This window comes from Balaenoptera acutorostrata, chromosome X (genome assembly GCF_949987535.1).
Source record: "Balaenoptera acutorostrata chromosome X, mBalAcu1.1, whole genome shotgun sequence".
Classification (NCBI taxonomy): Eukaryota; Metazoa; Chordata; class Mammalia; order Artiodactyla; family Balaenopteridae; genus Balaenoptera; species Balaenoptera acutorostrata.
The window spans coordinates 44,766,628-44,791,894 of record NC_080085.1 but is presented as its reverse complement, the minus strand read 5'-3'; the positions used below and the strand labels follow the sequence as shown (position 1 = coordinate 44,791,894).

General features: G+C 48.9%; 1 protein-coding gene and 1 non-coding gene across 4 annotated transcripts; both read left to right on the top strand.

The window, feature by feature from the left end:
- The first annotated feature begins 5,967 nt into the window (after positions 1-5,967).
- Positions 5,968-13,390, top strand: LOC130706513 (melanoma-associated antigen D4). Of its 3 annotated transcripts, none has more exons than XM_057538966.1 (13): positions 5,968-6,033; positions 6,994-7,204; positions 7,450-8,280; positions 8,683-8,889; positions 8,995-9,058; positions 9,287-9,366; positions 9,760-9,851; positions 10,491-10,570; positions 10,655-10,697; positions 11,110-11,172; positions 12,177-12,291; positions 12,563-12,993; positions 13,185-13,390. In XM_057538966.1, the coding sequence occupies exons 2-13, from the start codon at positions 6,995-6,997 to the stop codon at positions 13,192-13,194; spliced, it is 2,226 nt and encodes a 741-aa protein (XP_057394949.1). In that variant the 5' UTR covers positions 5,968-6,033; position 6,994; the 3' UTR covers positions 13,195-13,390. The 3 variants fall into 3 exon arrangements, with proteins under 3 accessions (XP_057394949.1, XP_057394948.1, XP_057394950.1); XM_057538965.1 differs by having other exon boundaries at positions 6,964-7,204; XM_057538967.1 differs by having other exon boundaries at positions 6,964-7,204; positions 12,563-13,005.
- Positions 11,802-11,930, top strand: LOC114238577 (small nucleolar RNA SNORA11). The gene has a single exon (XR_003623909.2). It is a non-coding gene; the product is annotated as a small nucleolar RNA SNORA11 (small nucleolar RNA).
- Positions 13,391-25,267: the final 11,877 nt, after the last annotated feature.

The following is a 25,267-nucleotide window of genomic DNA, read 5'->3' as shown; positions in this document are numbered from 1 at the left end:
ATAAATACATAAAGATATATCTAAAAATAATCTTATGGAAATCAAGAGAACATGACTTACAGTACATATTTTTCAATTGCATAAAGAAAGGGATACATAGTAAACAAACTAGAAAACCTTGTCTCCATGAGAGGCATAGAGTGGGAGTGGAAAATGGGAATGAAAAGGATTGAAAACATGAATGACAAGTGAGGGTCCTGGCCTGAAAGAATGATGACAATAGTGATATGAGCTGGAATAAGATTTTCTCAACCATCTGACCCTAAAGTATTCCCACCCTTCTTTGCCTGAACCAGTCTGACCTTCTCTTAGGCCCTGTGGGAGCCATACATACCACTTAACTGCCTTAGAGACTTTATAGTGCTGCTCCTGGGAACCCTGAAGTGATAACCCTTTGTCTTCTCCTGTTCATCTGTCTACCTCATGCTTATTTCTGAGGTGTCAGCTTAAAGATCTCTTCTTCCTGAGGGCCTTTCCTGGCCACAGACCACTTCATCCTCGATTTAAATTACTTATCCTCTTCTCCTTTCTCTTAGCACCTTGAAAACTTCCTCCATAGCACTTATCAGTATTTGTCATAACTAAGGTATTTGTATATATTTGTTAGAGGGATCCTTTTGGAACACCTGCTGCCCCGTTCCAGTGCAAGCCCCATGGTGAAAGTTGCCATTGTCTGTTTTGTTCTCCACTGTATATCCTGAGGGTCTAGTCCAGTGCCTGTTCCCTTACAGACTCTCAAGTACATTTGTGGGAGGAATAAATGAACAGAGGAATTCATGAATTAAAACACAGAATGGAAAGGATGGAAGAATCGGTAGAGGGATTGGTGGATGAATGTATATATCCATGGTCTTCCTAACGATGTGCTCCACATGGGCCCAGCAATGGGAAAACAGACAGGGATATGCCAGGGAGAGCCAGGGGATGGAAGATACACAGATGCGGAATGGGGGATAAAGGATGGAAGGAGAAGGGGAGACTGAGTAGAAAAACCAGTCGGAAGACTGAAAAGACATAGGAAAGAGGGAGACAGAGAGGTAGCAGCAAAGAGAGAGGGAGGATGCAGGCGAGCTGAGGGAGAGGTGGAGGAGAGAGACAGCAAGTGGGACTGCAAGGTGACAAGCAGAAAGCCAGGGACAGGCAGAAAGTAAAGGAGCATCTCTCCCCAGCAACACACCTTACTGGGTGGTGATCAAAATAATGAATTCCAGACATCCCTCCTTTTCTTTCTAGCACCACCAGCTCTTAACATTGGCCATGAAAAATTAGAGCCGTTTGTAAAAAATCAAGGCAACAAAGGTCCGACTCCACTCATTGCTTCTGGTGAAAGCCTAGTAGCTGAGGTCTGACCAGTGATAAGGCTGCAGGGAAAGGGACAGGGACAAGTAGACACTCCTCATTCTGAAGCAAGCTCCATTCAGGTGGCTGTGTGGGAAGCACATCCAGGGAAGGCAATAGACTGATGTATGCATTGGTTTTGTAGAAAGGAAAAAGGAAATAACAAGTCCTTTGCCTACATACCATGGAAAATTCCCCATCGTGGGGCACTGGAAAGAAATTGAATCCTCTCAGGGGCAAAACAAGCATTCCAGGTGGAAGTTGCCCTGCTGCTGGTATTGGGCATTTAGTATATCAAACCTCTAAGAGGAAGTAGAGAATTTAACATCACAAGGCATGAAAAGGTTGTAACCATGATCACTCGATCCCAAGGACATTCTTGCATGTGGTGTTAGACTAATGAGACTCAGTGGAAACAAACAGCCATATTTTGACATTTAAATGCCAATATTCCCCAAGCTATACATTTTATTGTAACTCACCATGGGCCTGAATTGTTTCCTTAAGCTGATGGAGGATCACAGGCAACGTCTTGAGGACTTGCGTGGACTTAAATGGAGAAGGGCTAACCACACTGATTCCACTGTGACACACCGATCTTAGTTCTACCATAAGATCTTCCCTCCCCTTCCCTGAGATAATGACTAAAAGTTTACAGTGAGCCCAGTTTGGGCATTTTTGTGTAATGGTGTATGCAGCATGGGTATGGCCTCTCAATGGGATATTTAGGGAAGACAGAGAGAAGCAAGCAGGAGAGAGCTTATGGGAGTGCAACATCAGTTTCCCAATGGTTAACAGCAGCCCTCAGACAGTTAACACAGGCCTAACCAAGAGACTGATCAACCAGCACACATGTGAGGCTTATTCAGAGAGTGGTCATCAAGGAAAAGTTTTTGGTGGATAAATCCTTTTTATCCTCAGATCCTTTTTTTTTCAGGGATGAAGGTGGTGATTGCTGAGAAGCCAGAAAGAATAGTGCGTAACATTATCAATATACAATTTAATAGCTGAAAGCCTTTTCCAAAAATCGCAGCAGTGATATGTGTTGTCTATTTCAAAGCAATTGTAAAATGTGAAGTATATCAAATAATATGCTGTGCAATGAAAGAGAACAGTTAGATATGTGGAAGTAGTTACTGCAGAGGACCTGAAATGGCCAGTTTTAACTGTTAGTGATACAACTAAGGAATAGCAGAAGCCAGTGAGTTGGTGAAGGGATGTTTGCCCATTTGGGCATCCTGAATGTCAAGGTCAAAGTACTGAGATAAAATGAGGCCAGAATGAGGACAACCTGCTTACTGTGAGAACAAGCTTAAGAATCAGACACTGGCTTCATGTTATGTGAGGTTAAGGCATGAACCCCTGAGGAAAAAACAGATGAGAGGAACCACTGGAATTCGAGAGGCCTTAACCAGCCATGGTATCAACAGACATTCTGGTTGCCAGTAGACCTGCTTTTGCATCACTGTTAGCCCTAGGAATGCAGAAGAGCACTGCCATTCTGATATAAACCCAGAAAAGGAGAGCATATACTACTGTAAGACCAATTAGAACAGAACTCCCCAAGGAATGAATGGGGAACAAGAATTTCCATCTCCATGGTAACCCTTGTACAAGTCAGCATTATTTCTCATCAGTATGATGGAAAGACAGACATTCTGATTTCTTGGTGTTTCTATTCTTGCTCCTCTACTATTCTCTCCACATGTCTCCAAAAAATCCTTTCTTAAAAAATGACCATTAAAAACCAGTATGACATCCCCTTGCTGAGAAAGCTTGAACGTATTTTTATTGCCTTAGATGAGAAATAGGATGGCAGACATATGCATAGGAGAGTGGATACATCTTAAAAGCATAGTTCTCAGTTAAAATATTTGAATGTAAGAAAAATTTATGTACTATAATGCTTCCAGCCACAATGAATTAACAAGAATCCGATGTGCTCTGCCACCTAAATATCTATAAACCAAAAACGTTATAAAGCTTTACGTCGTGGCTCCACGAGCCACTCAGGACGTTGATCCCCAAGATAAGGGAAATTAAAAAGGCGATCCCCAGGATTGCCCAATTCCCCCCAACTTCTTGCCTAGATAGAGTTTACAGGCTGCGGCACAGGGAGATTGAACACAAACAGAGGTGAATAAGTGAAGGAGACAGAGCTGAGAATTCCAAGAGGCCAATGTGACTAGAATATTCTGGGAGTAATGGAGGGGAGAGAGCTGCACAGAGAGGTAGCCCTGGAGAGCTGCAGAGGTTTCCCATCTGGGTGCAGTGTATGAGAAAAGGGCAGTGGTGGTAGCTGACTTCCATTTTCTGGAGTGAGTAGTTGTGTGGATCATGGGTGCCATTTACTGAGATTGTGAAGATGGGAGTTTTAAAAACAGGAGAGATGGGGGACGTGCGTGTGTGGGAGGGGTGGATATAGCAATACCACAGTGAGACAGACTCACTGTGAGGAGCCCTTGAAACATCCAAGTGGAGATGTCAAGTAGACGAATGAATATATGGATTTGGATCTCAAAGGTGAAGTTCGAACTGGGGTCGTAGATTTAGGAGTTGTAAGCATATTAGCATATATAGTTATAAAGCATCTAGCATATAGAGGGGCTGGTATAAAAACGAATACAATAGAAGTTCTCATCATAAAAAATTGTAACTATGTGTGATGATGGATGTTAACTGGACTTATTGTGGTGATCATTTCACAGTATATACAAATATTGAATCATGATGTTGTACCCCCGAAACTAATATAATGTTATATGTCGATTATATCTCAATTAAAAAAAGAAAAAGAAAACATAAGAATAAAAAATAAAATAGAGCGAATATAAAAGTCCACTACGGATTTTGTAAAAAAAAGCACAGTTTCAAAATGAGATGGGAACATAGCATTTTCTATTAGCATATAGCGGTTTGTCAAGGCTTTCGCTTCTAAGGTCTGGTCACGTCCCACAGAAACGTGTTGCACAGGAAGGGCTGAGAGACACAAGCAGCTGACAGGGAAGGTTGCTATGCAACAGCTGAGGAAAGCCATCCAGACAGGCAGAATTGATGTTGGTCACTGGAGAGTAAAAGCTCTGGTCCTAGCAATAGCTTCCATTCAGACACAGGGGTGGACAGCCTGGAGAGGCTGATATAAAAACGAATATAAAAGTCCACTATGTTTTTTTGTTAAAAAAAAAAAAATAGAAGTGCAATTGGAGATGGGAACATAGCATTTTCTCCAGTCATTCTGGAAGCGCAGCAGCATGTGTGTCCTTAGGTAGGACCCCAGTAAGTTCTCCTTTTGCTTCACATTTTGCATATTGAGAAACCGAGCTCAGAGATGTCCAGTGACCCGAGCGGGCTTTCACACAGCTAGCGACAGACTGGCCCAACACTCCATCCCCGGAATTCGGAAATCCAGCCCAGCTTCTATCCACAAGACCACAGCTGCCCCAGGCCCCAGCCATGGAAGGAACCAGGCCAAACATTTACTCTGAATCAGGGCTTGCCATGGCTCAGACACACAAGTGCCTGATTGTCCTGGCCGCTCCAGTGGGCACCAGGAAGGCCTCAGGGGCAGCGTGTTTGTGCCACTCACAGCGAAGAGGCCTGACAGTCAGAGCAGGGAGTGGACCCCAAGGAGCAATTCTCACACCTGGATGGACCCACACAGAGCAGGCAAGGGGTGGGCCTGGGGCTCCTACCTGTTCCCCCCGGAATGCAGAGCGTGAGCTTAGGTCTCAGAGAACAGAAACCTGGCTTGTTGGGACAGATGTTGACAGGGCAGGGGAGGTGGGGTGGATCTGCTGCTCAAACTGAAGAAGGGAGGGTGCCTCAGTCCCCGGGGCCAGTGCTAGCAGAACATGGATTTTTGGAGTCAGCGAGACCCCGGCCCAAATTCTGCATTTTCAACTTACTGGCTCTGTGGCCTTGTCTAGTTCGTGCGATGTGTCTGTCTGTGCCTCAGCTTCCTGATCTGTAAAATGGGGATGCTGACATCCACCTCCCAGGGCTGCTGTGAGAGGAAGATAATGCCCAGCACAGCTCAGGCTGTGACACACAAGCTGCATGAAGAGTGGCTGGGGAAGCAGATGTTCCCAGTGTGTCTGGGGGCCCTAGAGATGGATAGTGGAGGGGAACACAAAGGGAACTGGTGTCCTCTCGCCATTTCCATTTCACTTGTTGCAGTTGCAGACTGGGCTAGAGACCTCTGTATTGGTGACCTAGGGGTCACGCTGGGGAAGCAGGGCTCAGTATATTCCAGACCACACTGGAGGAGCTTAGAGGCAAGGGGGAGCGCAGGGCTGAGAAGCATTGTGCAAAAGTGGGGGGACTGAGGGTATATGATGGATGGGTTGGAACCGCAGTACAGGGTGTGAGTGCCCGCGCCTGCGATCGGGGGCGCGGAGGCGGAGGTGGGGAGCGGTGAGGGGAATCTGGCGGGAAGGAAAAAACGCCCCCTACCCCGCCCACCCACTGGCGGAATCGCATGCGCACTGGGGACCTGGTGAGAAAGGCTTTTGTTGGGAAAGCGGGCCGGCTGAAGGGGTCCGCGCATGCGCAGGCTGCCCAGCCGCGCAGCGAGGGGGGCGGTGCGCGGAGAAAAGGGGCGGGGTGGTCGGAGCTGCTGTGCTGGCAGCTGTAGGCGAGGGCGCGGCTGCGGGGTTCCTGGTGCTGAGGACGGACGCCATTGGAGCCCCGGGGAAGGTAAGGATCCAGCCCCAGACAGGACCGGGAGAGAGCGAGTGGAACGAGGGTACGCTGTGCCCTCCCCATCCCCAATCCCCCGCCCCCGGATCTGAACAAAGCCCGAGCACGCAGAACCTGAACCCCGTTAGACCCGCGGTCTAGATAGGAGCCGCCCCCCTCCACCGCCACCAGACGCAGGCTCCCCGATCCGAGCCCTACTTACACCGGAGCCCACCATCCGAACCCCTTTAACAGACCCGTGTGCTCCGTGCTGAGCTTCCTTAGAGCGGAGGCCCCACCTCCACCCCAACCACTCTGAGATCAGTCCAGTGGAACTGAACGTTTTGCCCCCTTCCTGGAGTTGCAGTCCTGGCCTCTGAGACCTCCAGCACTCCAGTTCGAGCCTCACCTAGTCCGAAGACCCCCACCCCATCCACCTTGAGCGCTCCTGTATGAGCCCAACCTAGACCTGAATCAGCTGAATCCCCCCCACCGGCACTTAGAGGGTCCCTGGGATTCATCTTCCCAGGGCTTCCAGCGGTCCCCGTTTGTCTGAGCCCTCTCATGTCATCTCCTCCCCACCGTCCTGGCCCCCTGCTCCAGGCATTAAATTCAGGCGCTTTATTTCTCCCTCTCTCAACGCATCTCCTATGGGACTCTTTGGACCCAAGCCCGCCAGTGCACCCCCTGTTCAAATCCAGCCGCTGGGCCGGGGAGCCTGCCTGTCCTAAACTCCCCTTTCAGTGTAGGGTCTCCTCCGGCCTCCTCTATCCTTCTCTTAGGGCTCTGTCTCTGAGGGAATCTACCCCAGCAGCCCTCACTCCCCCACCCACCCCGACCTTATACTGCCTGGTAACCTGATGATTGCAGCCCCCCACTTCCTGAGAGATCCGGCCTCCCGCTGGGTCCCGCCCCCTCCCTCTGAAGAGGCCTCCCCGTCCCTCTCAGGCTGAGCTCTCTTCTCCTTGGGACCCCCAGCATGGCTGAGGGAAGCTACCGCAAAGAATCTGAAGTGTACAACGTTGAAGACATGGACGAGGGTAGTGATGAAGTCGGGGAGGAAGACATGGTTGAAGGCAACGACTATGAAGAATTTGGTGCTTTTGGAGGCTACGGAGCCCTCACCAGCTTTGACATCCGTATCCTCAGAGCCTTTGGGAGCTTGGGTCCAGGCTTTCGCATCTTAGCGGTGAGGCCCCTTGTCGGCCACCTGCTAGCCCTGGGCCTTCCCTCCTGCGACGTCAGGGAGGATGGGAGGAGGGGGTGGGTGAAGGCTGGAGTTGAATGGGGAAGGACTGCCCACATCCACCAAACCTTCCCTCTCCTGCTGGGAGAAGGGGGGTTTGGGAGGGGCTGGGGGCTGGTCGGGGGCTGGCCAGCACAGGGCGAGTGTGTACAGCTGTCTGCCTTGCCCTCCCCTCCCTGGTCTTGCAGAATGAGCCCTGGGAACTTGAAAACCCTGTGCTGGCCAGGACTCTGCTGGAGGCATTTCGGATGGATCCAGAAACACTTGCCAACGAGCCGGCTGCCCGTGCTGCCAACGTAGCCCGGGCCGCCTCCTCTAACCAAGCTGCTCGGGCCACTGCTGCTGCTGCCCGTGCCACCTACCATCAGGTGGTCGCTAACCACTCAGTGGCCACAGACCAGGGCTCAGGAGGCGATACCCAGCCCATGACATCGGCTGCCGAGGCTCAGGCAGCCACCCTTGAGACAAGCCTTGCTTCTCCGCACAGCTCCCAGATGCTAGTCAAGAGCGAGATGGCCACCCCCGGGGCTCCAGCAAGGTCCACGCAGCCCCAGACATCCTCCCGGGCCCAGGAGGCTGCTGCCGAGGGCCCTAGTACGGCCTGTGCGTTCTCCCAGGCCCCGCGTGCCAGTGAGATGGATGCCACCCGGCCCAAAACAGCCTTCCTGGGTCAGAACGATGTCTTTGATTTCACCCAGCCGGCAGGTGTCAGTGGCATGGCCTTCCCACGCCCCAAGAGACCTGCCCCGGCCCAAGAGGCTGCCACAGAGGGCCCCAGTGCTGCCTCCGGGGGGCCCCAGGCAGCCTCTGCCGGGGAGGGGGCAGCCACCCGGCCCAAGACGACCAAGTCTGGCAAGGCTCTCGCCAAGACTCGGTGGGTGGAGCCTCAGAATGTTGTGGCAGCAGCTGCTGCCAAGGCCAAGATGGCCACGAGCATCCCTGAGCCTGAGGGTGCAGCTGCCACCTCTCAGCAGAGTGCGGAGCCCTGGGCCAGGACGGGAGGCAAGAGGACAAAGAAGGTGAGACCTCCCTGCTGTCTCCAACCCCCCTTGCTCCCCTGCTTTCTCTGCCCTCTCCTCTCTCTGCCTCCTCCTCTCCCTCCCTCCTCCTCTCCCTCCCCGCATCCCCTCCCCTCCCCTCCCCTCTCCTTCCCTCTCCTTCCCTCCCCTCTTTTCTCAGCTTGTGCATGTTTCTCCAAGACAGATTAACTAGCATGTTTTTACTCCACGTAGTCCCTACCCTCGGGCCTGGAGGGAGAAGCGGTTGGCTCAGTGCCTGGCACTTAGTAAGCACTCGGCACGTGTCATCCGCTGTTCCTACTACCCTTACCTCCAAGTACCTGCTCTGGTTAAGATGTGTGCTGGGTGCTTTTGCACGGGTAGCCTGGTAGCCCTGAGTCTCTCCTCTGTCTAATGGTACAGTCCAAGCACCTGGATGACGAATATGAGAGCAGCGAGGAGGAGAGAGAGCCTCCTGCGGTCCCACCGACCTGGAGGGCATCGCAGCCCCCACTGACGACTGTGCGGCCTCAGATGGCCCCTCGGCCCCCCATGGCCCTGAGGTCCCAGGTACCCTCAAGGCACGTTCTGTGCTTGCCACCCCGCAATGTGACCCTTCTGCAAGAGAGGGTAAGAAGCCTGCCCTTCCCCCATCTCGCTCCTCCCCTCCCTCGCGGGCCTGTTCTTTGAGGTCGCCCACGCCTTGGTCTCCCCGTGTGCTCCCTCCTTCTCCAGGCAAATAAGTTGGTGAAATATCTGATGATTAAAGACTACAAGAAGATCCCCATCAAGCGCTCAGGTGGGCAACCTGTGCCCCCTCCCTGAGCTCTGCCCTTCCCCCCTCCCACAACCCTGCCCTGTGGGCCTCCCATCAGATGCCCGCACACACACATCAGGCCTGGCTGATGGCTCCGTTTGCACGGTGTGGGGTCCTGAGTGTGCTCCCTTCAGCAGGGCTGACAGAAAGGCTACAGCTCTGTGGCCCCTGCTCAGCCTCGGTGCTTTGCCCGCCCCTCCCCTCCTGCAGACATGCTGAAGGATGTCATCCGAGAATACGACGAACATTTCCCTGAGATCATTGAACGAGCAACGTACACTCTGGAAAAGGTGGGTGCGGGGCCGGGGGCAGCTCCGTGGAGCAGGAGCCGCAGGGAACCCTTGCCCCCTGCATCCCCTCGAGGCCCAAGGGCAGGACTACGTGCTCTGGAAGGAAGCCCTCCCTGGCCTCTCCACCTGGGAGCTTCCTCTGCCTGCCTCCTTCCCTCCTTCTTGCCCTTCGTGCTCTCTGAGTGTCTGGGGTGGTCTCCTGAGGTGGATCCCATTGTCTCAGCCAGTGTCAGTGCTCCCACAGGGCACTTCCTCTGCGGCCTCTCTTCTTCCTCCTCCCCCAGGGCTTGGGGCTCCCCGCCAAGGAAAAGTTCTAATGGGGAATTGAGTGACTGCCTGCAGGACACCCAGCATGGATGTTTGATCTCACACTCTGTTTTCTCCCTCATGTAGAAGTTTGGGATCCACCTGAAGGAAATCGACAAGGAAGAACACCTCTACATTCTTGTGTGCACACGGGATTCGTCAGCCCGCCTCCTGGGAAAGTGAGAGAGCACAGGAGGGTGGTGGCCTTCCTTGGTGGTGCCTCCCCCCTCCTCTCAGAGAAACGGGAAAGTGGGGTTGGGGGGCCTAGCACGGCTCCACCCAGAGTTAGCAGTGCTGAGCAGTTAAGGGCTGGCAGGGGCAGTAGCCTGGGCCGAGGATTTGCTGCTCTCCGGGTTTCGCCCCTGCCCACCCTTCCCCACCCCCATCTTCCTAGGAAAGCAAGCTTCTTGGTTGCCTCTCCCTGCTAAGGTCCTGGCCAGGGCTCGGCAGAGTGGGCCTCGGGAGGGGGACGGGGGTGTGGGGGGGCTCTCCAGTGGAGTCGTGCTCCCGACGCAATGCGCAAAGGGCAGGGAAGGTCTGGATGTGCCTCTGGACACAGGGTTGCCAATCGTTTGCTGCCTGCCTAACCCCATCCTCGTCAGAGCCCTGGGAGGAGGTGTTAGCATCCCCCTTTGATGGATGAAGGGACTCGGTCTCAGGCCGAGGAATGAATTGTCTGGACCAGGTAGCGCAAGCCATACAGAGTGGGAGGAACTGCCCTGTAGCCCAGCAATCTGGGAGAGGCTAGCTGAGTGAGCCGGCTGTGGTCCCCCCGGGCAAATGGCTGCTGGACAGGATCCCTCTTTCTACACTTTCAGGACCAAGGACACTCCCAGGCTGAGTCTCCTCTTGGTGATTCTGGGTGTCATCTTCATGAACGGCAACCGTGCCAGCGAGGGTGAGTGGCTGGACCTGCAGCTGGGGGGTTGCCCGCCGTCTCACCTCCGTGTGCTAAACTCTTGTACCTCATCTCCCCTCGCAGCTGTCCTCTGGGAGGCACTACGCAAGATGGGACTGCGCCCCGGGTATGATTGGGGTCTCTCGGCTCCCACTCCTCAGTGTGTCCTTGGGCACAAGAGGCCCTGGGATTGCAGTGGCCTAGTGGTCTCTGCGGGGCGTGGCGTCCTGGACTAGGTAGAGCGCAAAGGGCCCCACCAGGGTGCGTGGGGAAACGGTCCTGAACTCTGAGCACCCCCTCTGCTCCGTGTGCCTTCTCTGTTCCCAGATGAGAACTAAGAGAGACCATCGGACCTGGGGGCTCCGTCAAACCCCTCCCTGGGGCATCGCTGACAAGTGGCCGTCTGGCCTCTGCTGCCGGCCCAGGCGTCCATGGGGACACCCCACAGGCTGGGAAGCTCTCAGTCCTGCTGGGAGCGCTCCCGCCCACCCCGGGCACTGCCACTGTCTCTAGTCATGCGTTCCTTTCCTTGCACTCAGGGTGAGGCACCCATTCCTGGGCGATCTGAGGAAACTCATTACAGAGGACTTTGTGAAGCAGAAGTGAGTATCGACTGAGTTCACTTTGCCTCCCACTCAGGCCTTCCTCGTGTGCCGCTCTGGCTGAGGAAGCCATTCCCCAGCCCATGTCTTAACACCAGAGGGATGGGTGTCTGGTGTGAGAGTGGGGTGGGGGGGGAATGTGAGTGTTGGGGGGAGGGCCATTCCAGGGAGGCTTGGGGAAAGGGAGCAACACATGCTGACTGCGAGCACCGGGTGGGGTGGTACAGCCCCCATCTCGTTCAGCACCTGCCCTCTAGGCAGTGTCCCCGGCTTTACACCTCAGGAGCCAGGGGCTCAGAGAGTGGAAGCCTGACATGGCCCTGGCCGGGATAAGGCCCATTTGGGCCTGGAGCCCAGCCCCGCTGACCTTCTAGCCCAGGCCCACCCCATCCTCGGTGCTTGGAGATCTCGTGTGCCCTCACACAGGCCCGTATGCATGTTCACCACCAACGCCCCCCACCACACACACAAACACACACACACACACACACACACATACACACACACACACAGATGGTCGAGAGTATGCATGGAGTCCACTGCTCTTGGTTGACTGTTTCTTCCTGTACAGTCATTTTCTAGGTTGGACTGTCCCAGGGTTCAGCCAGGCCACGGACGAGCCCCATGGTGGGGTGTGCTCAGAGCAGGGGGCCTGAAGAAATGGCTCCTCTGTTTACAACACACCCAACAGGAACCTGGGTTATTGTGACAAGGGGCACAAAACTCGTGGCCTTCCTATGAACAAATACCCTACACGTGCCCCCTGCCCCTCCACATGGCTGCTGGGCAGGACCAGTGGCCTAAGGGTGTGAGCACCTCAGTTTTGGAGGCGGAAACCCCTGGGAGCGAGCATGGGAGCGAGGCAAGGGCTGCGGGGCCAGGGCAGGCCTCCTGCGGCAGCCAAGCTGCAGCCTCGGGGCTGGGAAGGGGCCACCTGGGAGCCACTGGTGCAGCAACAGGTCTGCCTGGCTGGAAGCAGAAGTTTATTTTCCTCTCTCACGCAGGTACCTGGAATACAAGAAGATCCCCAGTAGCAGCCCACCCGAGTATGAGTTCCTCTGGGGCCTGCGCGCCCGCCACGAGACCAGCAAGATGAGGGTGCTGAGATTCATCGCCCAGGTAAGGCAGAGCCTCTGTTCTGGCTGGAGTTTCCCATACCTCGTTGGTTCGCTGAGGCCCAGAAAGGTTCCTAAGTCACTGACACAAGTTCACAGACGTAGTGAGTGGATGGGGCGAAATCCCAGGTCCGGCACAGAATAATGGGAGCCCGATTCCAGTCGTGTGGGTTTCTATCATGATTTTGCAAAGCGCTCAGGAGGGCGTATGGCAGGAAGCAGGTGCCGAGCGAGGTGGGGTAGCTGTTCCGACGGCTGCTGTTCTTCCACCGCAGTATCAGAACCGAGACCCCCGGGAATGGAGAGCTCATTTCTTGGAGGCTGTGGATGATGCTTTCAAGACGATGGATGTGGATATGGCTGAGGAACATGCCAGGGCCCAGATGAGGGCCCAGATGAACATCGGGGAGGAAGCTCTGATTGGACGGTGGAGCTGGGACGACATACAGGTCGAACTCCTGACCTGGGATGAGGACGGAGATTTTGGCGACGCCTGGTCCAGAATCCCCTTCGCTTTCTGGGCCAGATACCATCAGTACATTCTGAATAGCAACCGTGCCAACAGGAGAGGCACCTGGAGGGCTGGCATCAGCAGTGGCACCAATGGTGCGGCCAGCACCAGCATGCTCGATGGCCCCAGCACCAGCTCCACCATCCGGACCAGAAACGCCGCCAGAACCAGTGCCAGCTTCTTCTCCTGGATTCAGTAAGATTGGAGGTCATTAGATGAGACTCTGAAGGATGGGGTGTGGAGGGGCTGGGAGGAGTCAGGGGAAGGCCTGGGGTGTCGCGGGGGAACGAGGAGAGCCTGACAGGACACTCAGTTTGTCCTTCCTATCCCTCACGGTTCACCTGTATTGACCCTTGTGTTCTGGCCTTTGTGTCTCCCGGTTCCAGGCAGCGCTGAGGAGCTGCAGCAGTCCCCCGCCGAGCCAGAGTGCCTCCTCTGCCCCCTCCCCGACAGGGCACTCTAGGCAGCTTCTCCCCGTCCATGGAAGATGGCATGCCAGATGACGCGCTCTCTGCCCTTCCTGCTTTCCTGTGTGCTTTTTGTCGTGCTGTCGTGTTTTGGGTATCAGTGTTGCATTAAAGTTGCAAAATCAGTCGGACGTCTTCTCCTTTTCCTGGGCAGGTGTGGCTCTGAGTGGCCCGTGGTCAGGCCCTCTGAGACAGGCGGGAGCCGCCTCTCCCTAAAAGGCAGGCGGGTGTGGCTGGGTCAGCCACTGGGAGGCGCGGAGATGCCAGCTGAGTGTGGAGGCCAAGAGTTTCCAGGGGCTCCGGTCCACACAGTTTCATGACTTCCTACACTGTGTGGCCCCGGCTAAATGCCAGTGGGGGTCCTCAGGAGAAGGGGTGGGGTGGAGGGCCGTGAGCTGGTGCCACCGTCCCTCCCACCAAGGGACGGGATCCACAGACATCCCCTAGGACCCACCTCCGCCCCATCTCTGGAGGCGCTGTCCTGGAATCCTTCCCTCATCCTCCACACCATTTCAGGACCTCCTCCCTCAGACCGAGTCTTAAGGACAATGAGGTAGGCCTCACAGTGGCATTCTCACCCCTCCAGCAGGTAGAAGGAGGAGCCATTACTGCCGCGAGAGCCGATTTAGTGAAAGAAAGCTGTAGGCAGACCTGGACAGCCCATTGCCTGTGACCATGACCCGAGGCCCTTCGGGAGGCTCCGGGGCTCTTCTCCATGGAAGCAGGGCTCTCCCGGCGAGGCCAAGGCCAGCCTAGGTCTCTGTATCTTCAAGGGCTGCGTGGTCCCTGCGGGGGGCGGAGGCTAGAACTTTAATTCCCCAGGTGCACGACAGTGAGGGCAGAGACACTTTGGAACCTTGGGAAGGACTCCGTAGCAGGAAGGGGCCGTCTGGGGCTTTTCTGGGTCCCCCAGTGATGTCCACAGCTTGGAGGACAAGGCTCCAGGTTAAGAGGAAGGAGAGAGTAGTGTAAGGACCCCAGCCCACCCAGCCCCCCCACCCCCCGCTTGCCTCTTTGCCCCAAGAAGTGGTCCCGCTCCCTCAGCCAGACCCGGATCCTGACCCAGACCCAGCTACATCATTTGCCAGAGCCAGTGGAAGACAAAATCTCCGGTCACCTGGCTCAAAATGTGTTAACAATTGCAAGAGAGCAGCAGCAGAGCACTGAACCCCTAGTGCAGACCTGCTGAGGGACGGCCCGGGCCGCACCCCCAGGAAGCAGGCTCTGTATGGACCCCCCTCCCCTAAAGACAGGCTTCACGCGGGTTTCTGCCTTACTTGTTGGTGCTTTGATTTCTGCCTCCCTGGCTGCTGGCTTGATGCCTGGCCTTGTGGACACTCTGTGATTCCGACAGAGATTCAGGCCCCTTCCAGGTGCAGGTTTCCAGGTTGACGGCCCGGGATTTGGGAACCCAGCCCTGGCATGATGAATGACACTGGAACGTTCCTGGCTCCCTTGCCCTGGGACCTCCCAGGACCCTGCTGTGCATGCAGTAGGCACCTGCCTTGTCATGGACAAGGGTGGGGCACTCACCACAAGCCACAGGTATGAGCTGGAGCACTGTGTGCAGAGGGCACCTGAGATAAGGCAGCTCATCTAGAAAGGAGGAGAGAGCAGCCCTCAGAGACAGGGTGCTGGGGAAGGCACCACCTCCCCGGGCCTCCAGGCTTGCAGCACTCTCCCCTTCCACCCCCTTCCCCATGGTTGTCTTCACCTGGGCCCTGCTCCCCCACACTCTGCTGCTGAGAGCAGGGTGGGGAGGGAGGAGGAGAGCAGAGAGGCGGCCTCAGGAGCAGGGAGGAAAGAGGGCCCTGGGGATCGCGGACAGACCCTGGGTCCCCCAGAAGCCGAGGATGGTCACCTCGGAGGCGGCCGACCTCCTCACCCACAGGGCAAACATGAGACCAAGGCAGGCCTCCCTCCCGGCCCCAACCTCAGCCCTTCCACGGGCTCCCCCACCACAAAGGCCCACAACAGGTCTCAGCAAGTGTTTTCTGAGGCCCTACTATGCGCCGGGGCCTTGGCTGAGGTGTGCGTGCACCTTGGCAGCTCCTGCAGCTTTCTCCCCAGCCCAGGCCTGTGCCCTCTGACTCCTGGGACACTTGTTCATGGACAAGCATTCACCGATTCACTTGTTTCCAGCTACTGACGATTATGTATACAGTCGTTCTGAATATTCGCATGCCACTACTCGTATGGCCTTGACGTCATTCACCAGACAGCCCTGATGGGAGGTGATGATCAGGCCCATTCCATGGATGAGGACGCTGAGGCTCTGAGAGGGAGGACACTTGCCCCGTGTCCCACAGCCAGGAAGGGGGCAGTGCTGGGACTCGAGCCCAGGACGCATTGAGGCCAAATGTGTGCTCTGCCCACTGCAGTCTGCTGCCACTGCCTTCGAGGGACTCACAGTGTCGTGGGGTGACACCCCCAACTCTCACTCCTCTCTGCAGACTCCCACCCTCCTGACCACCCGGGCAACCCATACAGCTCCCCATCTCCCTTCACTGAGCCAGCACCCCACCCTTCATGGCCTTCCTGCCCCTGAGGTTCATCGTGGGCTTTTAAGGCCTGCCACCGCCCACCCAGCCTCCTGACACATCCTCACTCCTGTGTCCTGGAGAGGCCAACGCTTCAGCATCCTCATCAGAAATGGACTCGCCCACCTGAGGGTGACACAACAGTCCCTTTCCAGGCCAGCTGCCCTAGTATGGGGTTCAGCAAATACATGCAATTTATTTTGAAACGGGTGACCTACCCACGGGTTACAAAGTTCAAGAAGTGAAATGGGGTGTACACACCCAATGACCACATGAAAGAAGAAAACTATAAAGACTGGATACTAAGAGTTGATGAGGGTGTGAAGCCAATGAACTCCCCTACACTGTCCATAGAAATCTTCATTTGCAGGAGGCCTCCGGAAAACAGGAGGGATTAGAGCATGTGGCTACTTCAGGCAGCCTGGACGGAGGAGGCATCAGAGATCAGGTCTAGGCGAAAGTGAGCCTTCTGAAAGCAGGGAGGGAAGACGTGGGAAGATGTAGCTTCACTATGAGCAGCGCACTGCTTTTAGCCAGGAATCTGAGAGAGCTGAGAGCCAGATAATCATGGGCCTTTTGGGAAGGCAGCAGCTACAAATTATCGTTAGCTTTTCTCTGAAGCTCTCTAGGACACTGAGGGGTCCCAGCACCCAGAATCAGGACACAGAGGAGGAGCCCTGGGATCAGGCCACCCTCACAAATCTCCTCCTCTTGCTTCCTTTCCCAACACGGGGGTGGGGGCGCGGGGTGGGAAGGGCCCCAGGCACAAGGTTCGGAGGCAGGAGGGACAAGGGCAAGGTCAAGAATCAATGCAGAAGGGAGTTCCCGATGTGCAACCTTAGCTGTAGTTTCACATTCTTGTCCGAAGCACGCTTTGTTCTTCTGTGTGTGGGTGGGTTTCAGAGGCCTGCAGAGGCTGGCTAGACTCCCCTGCTTGCTATGCACAAGGAGAACATTGCAATGACTGATAAAGCCCTGAATATTTTCCTTATCAGAGGTCCACATTTTGGGTGTTCGCTCATTTGCAAACTGAGTTCCTCCAAATGAAACTAATAGTCAAGGTTTCTCTTTATCAGTTGTACTGGGGTTTCATTGGCCAACAAAAATGTATCCATTTAAGTGTACAGTTCCATGGACTTTGACAAATGCTACCATCCATGTAACCACCACCTCAGTCAAGAAAGAGAACATTTCCCATCACCTAATAAAGTTCCCTTGTGCCCCATCCCAGTGGATCCCTACCATCCACATCCAGCCTTAGGCAACCACTAATCTCCTCTCTATATTGCTTATAGGTTAGAATGCTCTTTAGCAGAGCCTGTTATACACATAAATATGCAATATGTAAACTTTTGTGTCTGCCTTTTTTCCCCTCTGCTTCAATGCTTTGGAAATTCATCCATGCTGTGGCACAAATCAGTAGACTAAATTAAAATTGTTCCAATTCACAAGCTGATTGTCTCTGTTGAAATCACACAAATACACCAAAATCTCCTAGAACTGGTAGGTGAATTTACCCAGAGTGCAAGATACAAGATTACAGCACAAAATCAATCATATTTCTATATACTAGTAAAACAGCGTTGGAGAAATGAAACTTAAGAGAGGAATACCACGTACCACTCACAAATGAGGGCGATTCTTAGTTGTGAATCTAACAAATGACACACAGTATTTGCATTCTGTAAACTGCAAAACACTGAGGAAAGAAATAAAAGAAGACCTAAATAAACAGAAGAACATAACACGATCATGGATTGGTATATTGACCGTAGTAAAGATGTCAGTTCCCCCTAAATTTATGTATAGATTTAATGCAATTCCAATAAAAATCCCAGCAGCACGTTTTGTAGGTATAAACAAGCTGATTCTAAAGCCTGTACAGAAAGTAAAAGAAACTAAAATAGCCAAAACAACTGTGACAAGAAGCATAAAATTGGAGTCACATTAACCCATTTAAAACTTATAAAACTACAGTAAACAAAAGTCAGTGTGACAATGGTGAAGCAACAGACACACAATTAAATAATTCAGAGGGACGATTCCAGAACTAGTTTCACAAAATATGGCCAATTCGTTCTGGACCAAGGTGCAAAAGCGACTGAATGAAGAAAGGATTGGCTTTTCAGCATATGCGTGGGAGCCACTGGACGTCCATCTAAAAGAAAAAGAACCTCACACCTTATCCTAAAGCCCACTAAAAATGAATCTTAGATATAAACCAGGAACATGAAACTGTAAAACTTTTAGAAGGAAATAACACAAAATCTTCAACCTGGAGTTTGGCAAGGATGTTTCAGGTATGACACCCAAAAACCCTTTTCCTCTGTGAAAGACATTGTTAAGGGTTTGAAAAAACAAATCCCAGGCTGGGAGAATGTATTTAAAAATTACATATCCAACAAAGGTCTTGTATCCAGGATATATAAAGAACTGTCAAAACTCAACAGAAAGAAAATAGTGGAAAAAATATCTGAAGAGACAACTTCAATAAAAAGAATATATAGGTGGCAACTGAGCACATGAACAGATGTTCAACTTCCCTGGCTCTCAGGCAAATGCAAATTAAAACGAAGGTGAAATACCAGTCTTCCTGTCCTAAAAACACTAAAACGTAACAAAACCCAAAACAAAACGAGAAAGAAAGAAGCAAGCAAAGAAACAAACCAAGGAAAAACCACCTGACAATACCAAAGGATGTTAAGGATGGGCAGCAACTGGATTTACCACAGGTTACTGATGGGAATGCAGAGTGGCACAGCCACTATGGAAAGACTTTTACTGCTTCTCGTGAAGTTAAACTTACACTTAGCCACGTGACCAACAACTTCACCCCTGAAGTATTTCCCCTAGAGAAGTTTAAACGTGAGTTCACACAAAAACCTGTACACGAATGTTTATTACAACAGCTCTGTTCATAATCAACAAAACCGTGCCGCAACCCAAATGTCCTTCAACAAAGTGCATTATTCCCATACAATTGAATACTATTCAGTGGTAGAAAGGAGCGAACTACTGATACAGTCAACAACGTGGATGAAACTCAGTAACATTATGCTTAGTGATAGAAGCCAGTCTCAGGTTACTTTTTAAATGGCTCCATTTGTAGGATGGTCTTGAAAAGACACAACTAGCGTGACTGAGAGCAAATTGGTGGTGCCGTGGTTAGGCATGGAGGTAGAGCATGACTACAAATGGATAGCACTGGGGACTTCTTGGGGGTTGCAGAAATGTTCTGAATACTGACTGTGATGGTGGTTACAAGAAGCTATACAAGTAAGTGTTGAAATTCCTAGAAGGGGATGTCCAGAAGAAGTCTATGTCACTGAACATTAATTTAAAAATAAAATGAAAGAAATAATGATGCAATAGCCTTTTTCAGTCAAACAAACAAAAAAAGTATTAGAATTGTCCGCCAGTGGCCTGTACAATAGAAAATACTGAATGCATTTCTTTAGGATGAATGAAAACCATGCCAAATTTATGCCCAGATCAACACAAAGGAACAAATACCCATAGAAATGGTTAAATATGTGGAGGGGTGGAGGGGAAGGGATTCTAAAAGATTCCTTTCTTTAAAAGTTAACTGAATGTTTTCAAGACCAATAACAATGCATTATCTGGGATATAATATATGTACAAATAAACTGTATGGAAACAAAAGCAAACAGATGGGATTATAAAAATAAAGGCATACGTGTGTGTAAGGAATCTTATTCTTTGAAGATGAAATGCCCGAAGTGAGAGAGTGGCATGGACTTATATATACTACCAAATGTAAAATAGCTAGTGAGAAGCAGCCACATAGCACAGGGAGATCAGCTCGGTGCTTTGTGACCACCTAGAGAGGTGGGATAGGGAGGGTGGGAGGGAGTCACAAGAGGGAGAAGATATGGGGATATGTGTATATGTATAGCTGATTCACTTTGTTATAAAGCAGAAACTAACACACCATTGTAAAGCAATTATACTCCAATAAAAATGTTTAAATAAATAAATAAATAAATTTAAATATGTATAGTATACTCTTCTACAGGAACCACTTAAATATAAAACAAAAGGAATAGGTAATAAATATGTAGATTAAAATGGAATACTGAAAACTACATCAGCAATACATAAGATGGCAATGGAATTGGGTGAAAGAAAAAATGAAAAAGCAAATCCAGGAATTAAGGAAAGAAAGGGAGGAAGGAAGGAAGGAAGGAAGAAGGAAGGAAGGAAGGAAGGAAGGAAGGAAGGAAGGAAGGAAAAAAAGAAAGAAAAAAAGAAAGAAAGAAAGAAAGAAAGAAAGAAAGAAAAGAAAGAAAAAAGGAAGGAAAGAAAGAAATCTACTTGAAAGTAGATGGTGGATTTAAAGCCAATACTATTTCTACTTAAACTAAATGTAAATATTCTAAACCCTACAAATAAAAGGCTGAGATTTCTAGATAGAATAGGTGCAGGATTCCATAGTATGATGTTAAATAGGAACTCCCTCTAATGTAGAGACAGAGATAGGTTCAATGAAAAAGATATGCCATGTGAAGATGAATTGTAAGAAAAAAGAGAAGGTATAATAACAGATAAGGTGGATTTTAGGATCAGGAGTATTAACTAGTGATAAACAAGCATATTTAATAATGAAAAAATGGGCTAATTACTCAGGAAAGCACAACAGTTCTCAATGCACTGGATAACTGAACGTTAAATTACATAGAGGGAAAACTGACTGAACTTAAAAGAGATATAGATAGACAAATGTATTTAATAGTTGGAAATTTCAAACATTTTTTCTGAGATTTTCGTATAGTAAATAGACAGAAGGCCAATAATGATAAAGAGAACTTTAACAACACTATCAACTAATTACACCTAATTATAGTACATTTCACTCAATAGCAGTAGAACACACATCCTCTTCAAAGGCACATGGGACATGCAGCAAGAAAGAGCCTCTCTTGGCGTTATAAAACAATACTCCATCAATGAAGAAGGATTGAAGTCATGTAGAGGATGTCCTCTGGGCCCAATGGAATAAAACAAGAAATCCATAGCAAGAAGATTTCTAGAGAATCCCCAAACTTTGAAATTTAATAAGGATTTCACAATAACACACGGTCAAAGAAGAGGCACTAGGGAAATTTGAAAGTATGTTGAACTAAAGGGAAATGTAAACGCAACATATCAACTTTTGTGTGATTAAGCTAAAGCATTGCTTAGAGAGAAATTCTCACTTTGCATGATTATATTCGGAAAGAAGAAAGGGCTAACATCAATGAACTACAAAACTAAGATGCTACCAAAAGAAGTAAAAATTAAACCGAGAGGAAGTAGAAAGAAGGAAACAATAAAGATATCAATGAAATGGAAACCAAAGAAATAATAGAGAAAATACAATGAAGTCAATAGCTGGTTCACTCCAAAGATTTATGCAATTTATAAACTCAATGTAGACTAATCAAGAAAAAAAGTATTGATAGCTAAGACACAAGTGGCCAGTATCAGGAGTAATAGAGGAGATATGACTTTAGAGTGCAAAAAATGCTAAAACGACAATAAGGGAATAATATGAAAAACTTTATTTTAAAAATTGACAACATAGAAAAAATGAGCAAATTGGTAGAAAGACACAGCCTATCAAAACACACTCAAGAAAACAGAGAATACTCGAGTAGCCTTACGTCTCTTAAAGAAATAGAATTTTTGGCTAAAAATCTTCCCACAAAGGAAACTCCAGGCACAGTTTTGGCCTCACTGGTGTGTTCTACAGAATATTTCAGGAAGAAATAGTGCCAAATTTGTACAATTCTGCCAGAAAGAGAAAGAGGAAGGAGTACTTCCCAACTCACTCTCTGAAGCTATTGCCCTTATACCAAAACCAGACCAAGACATTGCAAGAAAATATAGCTGCAAACCAATATCCCTCAAGAACATAGACACAAAAATTGGTAACAAAAGGCTAGCAAATCGAACGCAACAATACATAAAAGAAAATTTTTATGACCAAATAGGGTTACTCTCAAAATGTAAGTTCTCTTGAACATCTGGAAATCAATACATGAAGTTAATCATATTAATAGACTACAAAAGAGAGCCATACCATCACCTCAAATGATGCACATCCTAGGCAGAACAATGGCACCCAAATGTATCTACGTATTAATCTCTGTAGCCTGTGAGTACGTTACCTTACTTGGCAGAAAATACTTTGCAGATGTGATGAAGTTGAGGATCTTGAGATGTGGAGATTATCCTGGATGATCTGGGTAGGCCAATGGAATCACAATGGTCCTTATTTATAAGGGGGTGGCAGGAAAACGAGAGTGAAGAGTAGGACATGTGATGTCAGAAGCAGAGGTCAGAGAAGAGAGAGGTTGCAAGATGCTATGCTGCTGCCTTTGGACATGGAGAAAAGGGCAGGATCCAAGGAGTAGAGGTGGCCTCTAACATAAGAAAGGCAAGGAACAGATTCTTGCCTGGTAGCCTCAGAGGAACATAACACTGTAGACACATTGACTTTGGCCCTGTACAACCCATTTCAGATTTCTGACCTCCAGAACTCTAAGATAACAAACTTGTGTTGTATTAAGCCACTGAAGCATGTGGTAATTTGTTAGAGCTGCAAGAGGATACTAATCTAGTTCAGGAAAAGCATTTAACAGACTGTAACACCTACTCAGATTAAAAGTTCTCTGGAAACCAGGAATAGGAGAGACTCCTCAACCTGATAAAGTTCACCTAAAACATACTTCACAGTTCAAAGCTGAAAGCTTTCCCCTTAAGATCTGTCACCACTCCTGATCAGCACTGGGCTGGCAGTCCTCACTAGGGCATTAAGGCAAGATTTTGAAGTATGCAAAGTGGAAAGGAAGGAGTAAAATTCTCTTTATCCATAGATGAAATAAACCATCTACATGGACAATCTTTAAGTATCTTTTAAAAAAATTACTAGAACCACTACTGGTGAGATAAGCAAGGTTGCAGGATATGAGGTTGGTAAACCAAAGTCAGTTACAGTTATCTATTGTGAAAACAAGCAACTAGAGTCTTAAACAAAAATGTCATTCATAATTCACGCAAAACATGAACGACTTACAGGTGAATTTAACAAAATGTGAGTGAAGTTGTAAAATGATACACAGTAGGAATTGCCGAGAGAAATTCACAACCAAGTAAATGAAAGGAGAGACGGATCATGTGTTTGGATTTTAAGGCTCAAATATGTTAAGAAGTAAAGTGTCCCACGGTTGATCTATTGGTACACAGCACTTCGAATGACTAGAAAGCAGCAAGATACTTCTACAACATTTACTGACATACAAAGGATTGGAATAGCCCAAACAACACAGAAAGAGAATCACATATTTGGAATTCTCAAATTGCCTAACTTTGTAAATTACTACAAAGGTACAGTCATCAAGATAGTGTGGTACTAGCAAAAGGATAGACGTATAAACAAATAGAAAATGAATAGAAAGTCGAGAAAGAGACGTACACATGTAAGGGCAATTGCTTTTCAACAATGGTGCTAATGTAATCCATTGGGGCAAAACACGCTTTCAACAAATATTGAAGAAGCATTGAGTATGCATATGGAAAAATGTGACTTTCACATTACTTCAAATGACATACAAATATAAGCCAAAATAGATAATATGCATACATGTAAAGGGGAAAATTATAAATTATAAAACTTGCTCATGAAAAACCTATGTTAGTTAGTTAGGCAAAGACTTCTTAGAACACAAAAAGCATGAACAGTAAAAGAAAAAATCAGAAAACTATATAAAAAAATTTTTAATGCAAATGAGAAATTTTGCTCCTTGGAGGATCCTGTTAAGAAAATAAAATCCAGTCACAGAGAAAAAGAACACATTTGTAATACAGAACTTACTTGCACATCTGAATATATAAAAATCTCTTACAACTCAATAACGGGAACCCATAACTTGTTTTTAAAATGGGCAAAATATTTGAACAGTCATTACCCTAAATAAGATACATGAAAGGCAAGTAAACACATATAAAGTTGCTCAAAATCATTAGTCAACAGGGAAATAAAATTTAAACCCAAATGAGATGGCACACCACAACTACTAGAATGAATACAATTCTTATGGCTTAGTATGGCAAGCGCTGGTGAGGTGGAGCCACTACAGATTTCAGACGTGTGGGCACAAAGATTAGGTACTTCCATAAAAGTTTGGCAGCTTCTTATCAAGGTATGCATACGACTACCACGTAATCTAGTCATTCCAATCCTAGGTATTGAACCCAGAGAAATAAGAGCACATGCCCACACCAAACTTGTACATGCATCTTGGTAGCAGCTTTATTCATAATGTCCCCAAACTGAAAACATCTTAAATGTCCATCGATTGGTGACTGGATTATCAAACTGTGGCATATTCCTACAAAGGGTCAAAAGGAACAAACCACCAACATACACAATGCCTAGGAAAATCAAAAGAATTAAGTGGAAGACCAGAAACAGAATACTGCATACCTTCTGATTCATTTTATACACAATTCTTGAGAAGTCAAAACTAAAATGAGACAAGGAAGGTTGTTGATTGCCCAGGGCTAGAAGTGGGATGAGGAGAATGACTGCAGAGGCACATGGGGAACTTTGTGGGACACTGGAAATGTTCTCTATCTTGATATTGGTGGTGGTTACACAGACGTTCCAATGTGTCAAAACTCATCAAAGTGTACACTCAAATGAATAAAGTTTATTGAGCGTAAATCGTGTCTCAACAAAACCAAGAAATAAATGGAGCATATAAAAAGCAAAATATCTGAAAGCAAGAAATGAATGGATACATTCTCAACAGGTAAGACATGGTAAAGAGAGAATCAGTGTGCTAGGTAAAAATATACAGGATAAAATATAGAGAGAAAAAAGGACGGAAAATACAGAATAGGTAGTAAGAGATATAGTGGATGCAGAGGCTAACATAGGCCTGCTATTTTAATTGGAGTTCCATGAAGACGTGACAGAGAGAAAAGTGACTAGGCCACAGTTGAACAGATAGGGACCATGGTGTTTCCAAAACTGACAAATAACATGTCCCTTCCAGACTCAAGAAACACTAAGGAGCCCAAGCAGGATAATTCTGAAGTAAAGATCTCTTAAATTTGTATAGTCAAACTGCTGAAAATCGAACAAGGAGAACATCACGAAAGCAACCAGGGAAAATCAAGCCATGGTCTTCAAAAGAGGACGATGAGACTGACAGTCGACTTTCAACATAGTCAAGGAAGCCAGAAGTACGTAGAATGATACATTCCAAGTGCTGAAAGAACAGAACGGCCAATATAGAGCTCTATAACCAGCGAAAAGATCCTTCAAGATGAAGGTGAAATAAAGATATTTTCAAACAACCAAGAGGGTGAATGTTTCATATTCTTACCATATGATCCAGCCATCATGCTCCCTGAGATTTACCCAAATTTGCTGAAAACTTTTGTCCATGCAAA